Source organism: Diaphorina citri, unplaced genomic scaffold (assembly GCF_000475195.1).
Source record: "Diaphorina citri unplaced genomic scaffold, Diaci psyllid genome assembly version 1.1 scaffold717, whole genome shotgun sequence".
NCBI lineage: Eukaryota > Metazoa > Arthropoda > Insecta > Hemiptera > Psyllidae > Diaphorina > Diaphorina citri.
This window is the reverse complement of record NW_007378150.1, coordinates 218366-227464: the sequence shown is the minus strand read 5'-3', so window position 1 is coordinate 227464 and position 9099 is coordinate 218366. Positions and strand designations below refer to the sequence as shown.

The following is a 9099-nucleotide window of genomic DNA, read 5'->3' as shown; positions in this document are numbered from 1 at the left end:
CATCCGATTGCTATGAAACTTTGTCAACTTATTGCTTGCACTCCCGTGAAGGTTATAGGCTATTTTCCGGTTCGTTTCCCGCCCGGGGCGAATCCTAAATAGATAACCGCTTGGATACAAAGAAGAAAGTGTTTCACATAAAAAAGGAGGGGTAAATATTATAAAATGAACAACCCTGTCTTAATATACCTCTAATGTAATATTTATTTTTCTACTCTTTATTATACCTTTTTGTATCTACGTACTACCTACCCATAATGAATGATCTCTTCCTTATATAAATTCCTCATCAAGTTGGAAAAATGTTGTGCCCTAAATTCTCTTCCTCAAAAAATGGGAATGGGTGAGCGGCTAAGTATGGATTGGGGTCCGATAATTTATTTATGTACCTACAAACTTACATAATAAATTATTAGAAAGGTACCTGAGAAAAAGTGGTCTGCCTGATTTTTCTAGTGGATATCCAACTCCCTAAATCAGAAAGATTCTCGTTTGAGGAGAAAGTCGAAAACCTTTTTATCTAACAAAATCTATCAAAATAATTGAAGGTGATCATTAATTACTAAGGTTTTTTTTTCTTTTTTCTTAAGAGAAAGTAGGCCTTCCTAAAATGTATTTATAAACATATAAAGGCCCTAATTATTACCTGACCTGGGCTCAAATTCGACCGTGACCTTTTTTCCCGAAAGACCTAAATAATCCTATTCGGGACCCAATTCACCATTTGCGGCGTAACCTTGTCTTCCTAATGATAATTCGAACGCCACCTCGTGATTAATTTACACCATTTTCAGTCGAGCAGAAAAACTAAGAGCGGGGGGAGTTCGGTCTTGACAGTTTGAATCGTTCGACACTAATTAAATTTTAATTGCACGAGGAAAAATGGTGAGTAAAAAGTAATGATTGTTTTCGATATCAACACAGGGGAAATCAGAAGATTGAATGAGGATGGAGGGTTGAGGGGATTGAATGACGGGGGTGCAGGGTATTCACTGTAGAAAGATTGAAGGGCTGTGGGGGATTGATTTTTAGAAGGCCTTGAAGATGAATTGTTTTAGTTTTGTTTTTGTGTCTTGAGTGAAGATTGAAGCGTTCCCTATATCAATCATTAATGAATCCCAAAACTTTTCGTAGGTACAATCAGAAAAGTTCCTTATCTATTTGGTTAAGAGTAATTTTTCGACATTAGCTTTTGTAATCCGATTTGCAGCCTAAATGATAGTAAAGGCCATACCAGTGTGCTTTGCACTAATGGAGATTCTTTGTAGTCATTACCGAGTACGTTCTGACAAGATACAAAATTCCGAAACCTCTACACTTTTTTAAAGTCAGTGACCTGAATCTAAGATCATCCCACGTCCTTTATCCTTACCATACCTACAAATTTCATTCGGGATAGATTTTCATAATACATAATATTAAGATGAACAATTTCTGACAAGATACAAAATTCCGAAACCTCTACACTTTTTTAAAGTCAGTGACCTGAATCTAAGATCATCCCACGTCCTTTATCCTTAGCAACCTACCTACAAATTTCATTCAGGATAGATTTTCATAATACATAATATTAAGATGAACATGTGGGTTTTTGTTTTCTGTATTGGAACGCTATTTACCTGAGGGCAACTCATTTGCTTAACTATGTATGTACACAAAAAGCCCACTCTGAGGCTTAGGGACAAACAGCCTTTAAAAAAATGATAAAACAATATTAAGCTCATACTCGTAGGAATCTACCTTAAGGCAACTTTGTATTGAAACGCTATAATTTACCTCAGGGCAACTTTGTATTGAAATGCTATAATATTTACCTCAGGGCAGCTTTGTATTGAAACGCTATAATATTTACCTCAGGGCAGCTTTGTAAACTTGAATAGCCTCCTTGATATTATTCTGACTGGCATACAATCGTCCCAGCTCGGAAAAGTACTGTTCTCGTTGACTTATACGCAGAGCTTTGGTCAGGTAATCTATGGCCTTCTGGTCCTTTCCTAGTTTGGAATACGAGAGAGCTGGGAAAAAAAGAAAATTGAGATTTATTCTTCTTATTTTTCAAGTTCTTCTTTTTTTTTCTTCTTCTTCTTCTTCTTCTTCTTCTTCTTCTTCTTCTTCTTCTTCTTGTTGTTTGACTGGCATACAATCGTCCCAGCTCGGAAAAGTACTGTTCTCGTTGACTTATACGCAGAGCTTTGGTCAGGTAATCTATGGCCTTCTGATCCTTTCCTAGTTTGGAATACGAGAGAGCTGGGAAAAAAAAGAAAATGGAGATTTATTCTTCTTATTTTTCAAGTTCTTCTTCTTTTTCTTCAACGAAATAAATTTCTGTTGTTATTTCTGATGTAGAGGGACCCCCTATACATTCAAATAGCGTTATAATATGAGCTCACAATTTTCCACATCCACACTTTAAAACTTCATGACTTCAACAAACTTTTTGCTTGCCTATATTTCAGAGAGAAAAAAACTTTCACACATCTTTTTCTCTCTCTGCTTTTTTCCTTTTTTATGAGTTTGTTCGGATGAATACAGGCTGGATTTATTCTTATCTAATATACGAGTATAAAAATGAATATTTGTTTGTTATCTCATTTCGCACCTAACTTCCTGAAATTATTCATTTTTTAAATTTATTCCTCTCGATTTTCACTCTTGTTGGTCTTTTTATTTTTTAAGGTCTCACCTACATGAGAACCCTGCCACATGGCATTTAAATAATAATATTAAAACTTTGACTTTGTACTAAAAATTGAGAAAAAACTTCAAACTTATGATTTGTTTGCTCATCCTCTATGAATTCTTTCTTCTCCCTTGTCTACAGCCTACAATATAGCATTTCACGTGAGCTGCCTTGAACCAGAAATCCTATCGCTCAAAGAGTTGTGATTTTTTTTACGAGTTTAATAAAATGTACTGAGGAAATATGAATTCTGGAACAATGAAAATATAGGTCACGCGTGGAACTTATGTCAAGGCAGTGTGCCCTGTTTAAGGCCTGTTCTAGGAAACTATTCATGCAGTTTTTCAGAAATATAAGTGTGTCCGGTAAGGCAAAGAAAGGAATTTCGAGGAAAGATGGAATTCCACCCCCGTTTTCCTCATTTTAAGGAAAGGATAGAATTCCTATTCTTTCCCCTTTTTACTTTCCTTATCCTTCAAGGAAAGTAATGTATTAGGAGTCAGAGAGATGTACATACTACAAAGTTTTCCCATAATATTGTGGATAATTTCACAGCCACACAGTAGTGGCTAGTAATCGCGTCACGTGACGGTAGAGTGTTTCTACCTTCATTTCCTAGGAACATCACTCACCTATGTTATAATAAATGCTACTGTCCGGTTCAAAAGAGAATCGTTCAGCCTTTAGATAAGTGTCGATGGCCAGCTGCTGTTTCCCTAGAAGAAATCTGAAACAATATAGAAAGAACAGTGTGAAAAGTCATCCCAGCGTCATGTCAGCGAGATACAAGATAAATAATAACAATAATGGTTTGTTGTATGGCTTGTTAGTTTGTTCTTGGAAAAATTATATTTGTTTTCTTGAAAACTGCCTACGTAGGTCGTTACATGCCTATGTCGTATGAGTAAACATTTCCTTATTGTATTTCCTGAGGAAATACAAAAGAAATTTTCTACAGCCAGCCTAGTTAGCCTGATTGGTAGCGCGACTGCCTTTTAAGCGCTGGGCCCCGTGGATTTCATCCTGAACGGATAATGCTCGTTCTTGGAACGGCTGGCTTTCTCCTATCCTGTCTTCTTTCTCTCTTCGATTTCGGGACGATAAGATCTTAGCCGTTACAGTTAACTCTATCAAACATCTTTTTAAAAAACGCAGGAAGCGTACGGTCAGAGCTAAGCCAGTGCAGCCAGTGTCATTGTAACCTCAATTACCGCCTAAAGAAATGGGTCATCCCAGCGTCATGTCAGCGAGATACAAGATAAATAATAACAATAATGGTTTGTTGTATGGCTTGTTAGTTTGTTCTTGGAAAAATATTATATTTGTTTTCTTGAAAACTGCCTACGTAGGTCGTTACATGCCTATGTCGTATGAGTAAACATTTCCTTACCTATTGTATTTCCTGAGGAAATACAAAAGAAATTTTCTACAGCCAGCCTAGTTAGCCTGTTTGGTAGCGCGACTGCCTTTTAAGCGCTGGGCCCCGTGGATTTCATCCTGAACGGATAATGTTCGTTCTTGGAACGGCTGGCTTTCTCCTATCCTGTCTTCTTTCTTTCTTCGATTTCGGGACGATAAGACCTTAGCCGTTACAGTTAACTCTATCGAACATCTTTTAAAAAAAATCCTGTAAGTATATGTACCTATGTAGAAAGTTACCTACCTAGACATTGAATTTTGTTTATCAAAGTCAGCAACTCGCAATTCTTTATGAAGGTTTAATTTGAGTGAACTTTCTATACTTACAATGATCGTGCTATTTGTTTCAGATTGTCCACTTTGGTGGGATTGAGTTCGTTGCATTTGTCAAAATATTTGAGTGATTCCTCAATCTTGCCTTCACGACGGAATATAAGCCCCTGAAACATGTGACTATAAATAGAAGCTTGAATCTAAAAACTCTACATACCTACCTACTTATGTACCTATAGGTAAGTAATAATTCCTCAATCTTGCCTTCACGACGGAATATAAGCCCCTGAAACATGTGACTATAAATAGAAGCTTGAATCTAAAAACTCTACATACCGACTTTTATGTATAAGTAATATAAAATACAGGGTGCTGTTAAGGTTTGCCAACCTGAACTTACGTTCAAGGGCTAGACAAAGATCCCCACCAAATTGGTCAGAATTTTTCTTGAAAATTAGAGGGAATGCTGTCTCCATTTCATTTAAATATGTACTTGGTTTTGTTCTACCTAGTACAGATTTGTTATCACAACCAATAGAGTAGTGTAGTAGACCAAGGAACAAAGTGGTGAATATCTCAGTTATCCTGGATATTTCAAAATTTTAGTGGGGACCTTTCGTAGTCCTTGACCAATACTATAACCCACTTTCAGGTTGGCAAACATTAATGCAACACCCGGTATATTATACATAAATAATATTATAGTATATGTACTCGTATGTAGGTACATGTTTCTTTTAACACAGAGTTCTTTCTAAGCAAAGCAAAATTAATGTGAAGGTTATACGTTAGGTAGGTGCCTACGTATAAAGTTTTACCTACATTATTTTCCCTGGCAAACTAAATGGAGAACTAGAGCATAAATTCACTCGCAGGTCTCCATGGTAAAAAGTTTCTCAGTGTCAATCTCTTTCAGCATCCTTTTCAGCTCGTGAACAAACTTCCCCTATATTTTTCACGGAATAAAACTGGAAATTGAAATATGTACCTATAATGTGAATAACCAATTCAAAAGGGACCGAAACTGAATGTGATTTCTATACACACTGAAAGAATGTTAAGGTAGAAACAATTATTAGTTCAGTGAATTGTAAAACTCACTTCAGGTCACACCTATTCCAAAATATCAGAATGAAGTGCGAATGAGGTTTTTCGGTTGTTTTGCTAGCTTTGCTATCTAACAAAACAGAACGTAATGTCATTATGTGGTCTGGCATGTTTTGTGATGACTCCTCTGCTAGCTTTTGTTTTGTATACCTACTTTTGTCTATTATACTTTTGTCTGGACTCCTTTTATCTCTTTTTTCACTCCTTTTATCTTTTCTTGTGGTATTTTCGCTAAAATTTGCCATATAGTATAAAATAGCAATTGAACCTCCGTATTCTCTAAGGAGTCGCTAGTCGTCTCTTCTACTATTAGTCTGTGAATCTAGGCGCACGGCAGTGCGCCAGGCCAATACACTCTTACACAGTAGAGTTATCCCTCCCTAACTCTTTCCTTCCTTCTTGTTCTATCGGTCTCACAGTCTTCTCTAGCCTCATTATCTTTGAGTAAATCTATCCCCTCCTAATCCTATGTCTCTCACTAGGTAGTATGCTACATACTGCAATGTGTCACAATCTTCGTCACAATCTGTTTAGTCTATTCTTCCCTTCTCTTCTCCTGTTTTCTCGAAAGAGAGATCTTATGTCATGTCTCCTCTTCTCTTTTCTTCTCTTCTCATCTTTCTGACTCTCTCTCTCTCTCTCTCTCTCTCTCACTATTTATTCATTTTCCATTAATGCCCTTAATATCCTTTAATCCCTTACTCGTATGTCGTATGTTATCCATTCTAACATTTCTAACTACTCTCCTCCTGTTGTTTGCTCTTCAAACAAAATCTTCCTTCTGTTCTATCTCCGTCTTCGCCTCCTTTGACTTTCCCTTTCCAGATTTCCACTAATAATATGCAAATATAAATGCATACCATAGATGAGGGTAGTTAGGTGATTTACACAGATATGATAGATGGATACTTGGATAGAGCTAATAATATGTAAATAAATAACCTGATAACATCATTGACATATGACTTGCATAGATACCTATAGATATATGTAGATGTGTTGACTTACATAGATATAGTTGGCACATTCGTTGTTTCCTCCAGTCTGTTCTAGTTCTTGCTCGATAAGCAGTTTGCATTCTTCAAATTCCTGCCGACAGTACTTGGTGTAAAGTAGCCAATTGCGAGTTTCCAAAGGTACCAGATTGACTGAGAAAAAATCATTAAATTAAATCATTACTAAGTAGGTATGAGAAATAAATATTATTATCGTTAGAAATACCTATGCCCTGTTCTCTCTCCATCTCTCAGACTGTCTCCCCAAGTCCCCAACTCTAGTTGTAGGTAAGAGAATAAGCATTAAGCACATCCACTACTGAAAATAAATTAAATCATTTGTATGAACGCCGTGTAATCATTTGAGTATGCAATACGCTACATATGAAAAATTGGTGGAGATGTCATTTTTACAGTTTTCCTAGGTATGTACCTACCTACCTTCTTTAACCGAATTTAATAAGGACTATTGAGATGAATAACTTACTGGTACGAAATTTGACTGGTGGGGCCTTTAATTTGGTCAAACTTTTATCTCCAGACATTGCAGGTCCATTTGAGATGTCCTTAGCCGTAGAAGGTCCCGCTATAGGCTCCTGCTCCATTTTTCAGTAGTTCAAGACTTTATCAAACTACCATGATGAAATGACCCCTTTCAGAATTTCATGAAATTGTGCTTGCTTGCTTGCTTGCTGTCTGTAGTTGACACCTCCCTATTACGTAGAGAGCCAGAGAGATAGGAAAGAGTGTAGGTAATCCTTTGAAAAGGCTAAACTTTCACCATCCTACAATGAGATTGATTTTAGAAAGACTGTAGGTAGGTCCATATACAAGAGGTTCTGTAGGTATAAATTTAATAAAAGAATTAACTAAAATATTATGGAAAAAAATATCTACCTACTTACTACTTACTTAGGTACCTATAGATAAATAACACCAGGTTGGTCGGTACTTAACACTCTACAGTGGAAAAAACGAACAACTTTTAACGATTAATAATGGAAAAAAGGTTATCTAACAAAATAATGGTAGGTAAACAAAAAGTTAATGTAACAACATATTCTACATTATGAACAATAAATGGAAGAATGTTTTGTTCGTAATATCTGTTTGTTTGTGCTTAAATGTTTGTTTGTTACCAAGGTAACCCAACAATAACATACTCACACATCTGTGACTTGCTTACTATATCAACTTGTGACCATTATGTACGAGATAATGGATATAAAAATATAGATATTAGATACACCTTCATAGGGAGATTCTTCCCTTAACACGTTAAACGCCAGAAAGTTTTGAGAGTACCCTTTTGAGAGACCAACAATTTTCCGGGAGTTTCGAGAAAAAACTCAAGCATAGCAAAATATTCTGAGGGACCAGAGTTATTAGACCTCCATATTATAGGTACAAAATACATTGTATTGAGTGACATAGAGCACCTCATACTATAAGACCATCCGATCCATCCATGCTATCTTTCGTCACTCTTTCTTTTTAACTGATTTGAATTTTCACTGTCCTTTTTTTTCAAACCGTTTAAAACAAAACCAAGCTTAAAAGGTAAAAAAAAAAAAAAAAAAAAAAAAAAATCTTTGAAAACTTTATGGTATAAAACAGACTTATAAAAAAGGCAGAGGAGTACCTATCTACTAACGAATACCATCCATCCATGGTCACATATCATTCACATTCATCCATAATACACCCCAAATGAAAGATATATCTAGAAATTCGATTTTTGATGAATCATGGAAATTCATATCCATAGATCATTTTATAAACTACCTACCCCTCCCAGAGAAAGGTGTTAAAAGGTATACATACTTCATGTGGCGGTGGTATGAGATGCAATCATGGACTCTATAATGGTACTGTATAAGATGTTTTTTTTTTTTTACGGGTGGATCTGTTGTAGTTGTATCTGTATGGATACCCATCTCATGGAAATGACATATACATCCACGTTCCTTATTCGTGTATCGACGATAGAGATGGAGTCATCTGTCACGCCAAATCCTCAGTGGTCATCAGTCTCTCATAGATGTACCTCTCCACCATCCATCGAAACACTACAATTTTTTGTTCTTATTAATACGTTTACAACCTTTCTCTTTCGGTGTCTTTTGAGTTTTCACGGTTGAAAACAGCATTTTTTTTTTTTTTTTTTTGCCGCATCCACTCTTCCATCCCTCTTCCCTCTGTACTCTTTTTATACGCACCCATTTACCTTCGATTTTCTAATGTTTGAAACAAAATGGATGTCCTCTGTTTTCATTGATCTTTCATTGAATTAAAAAAAGGAAAATCTAGAATATGGATGACCTCCTGACTACCTCCATGTCACCGCATCGCACCAGATTTAAGTTCACATCCCGCAACATCCCGAGTACGTGTCCAGATGGTTCAGGGAAGTGTCATGTACGGTAATTATAAATACCCGTAATCTCACTTGAAAACTCAACATACCGGCGGTATGTGCGGTATGTGTGTGCGATGCGGTGCACCCTCCATATTCCTATTCAATTGTGAAATTCGGGGTCACCATGGAAATAGATGGAGTTTATAGTCAAAAGAGAACTGTACTCCATGTATACTCATGGAATTAGGTCACATAAGAAATCTCTT

The 9099-nt window shown here is 36.3% G+C and overlaps 2 protein-coding genes across 2 annotated transcripts in view; one reads left to right on the top strand and one right to left on the bottom strand.

The window, feature by feature from the left end:
- Positions 1–1852: 1852 nt before the first annotated feature.
- Positions 1853–7079, bottom strand: LOC103511479 (Bardet-Biedl syndrome 4 protein; the record flags this gene model as incomplete). Its single annotated transcript, XM_026825218.1, has 5 exons — positions 6962–7079; positions 6488–6627; positions 4427–4539; positions 3313–3407; positions 1853–2015 (listed from the first exon to the last, which is right to left on the bottom strand). Coding segments are annotated over exons 1-5 (629 nt in total), but the record flags the coding sequence as incomplete, so codon positions are not given.
- A 1708-nt stretch (positions 7080–8787) lies between these two features.
- Positions 8788–9099, top strand: part of LOC113468374 (cleft lip and palate transmembrane protein 1 homolog) — a 9315-nt gene continuing 9003 nt past the window's right edge. Inside the window, 1 exon segment of the mRNA XM_026825217.1 lies at positions 8788–8897. Within this exon segment, the coding sequence (XP_026681018.1) occupies positions 8788–8897 (110 nt within the window).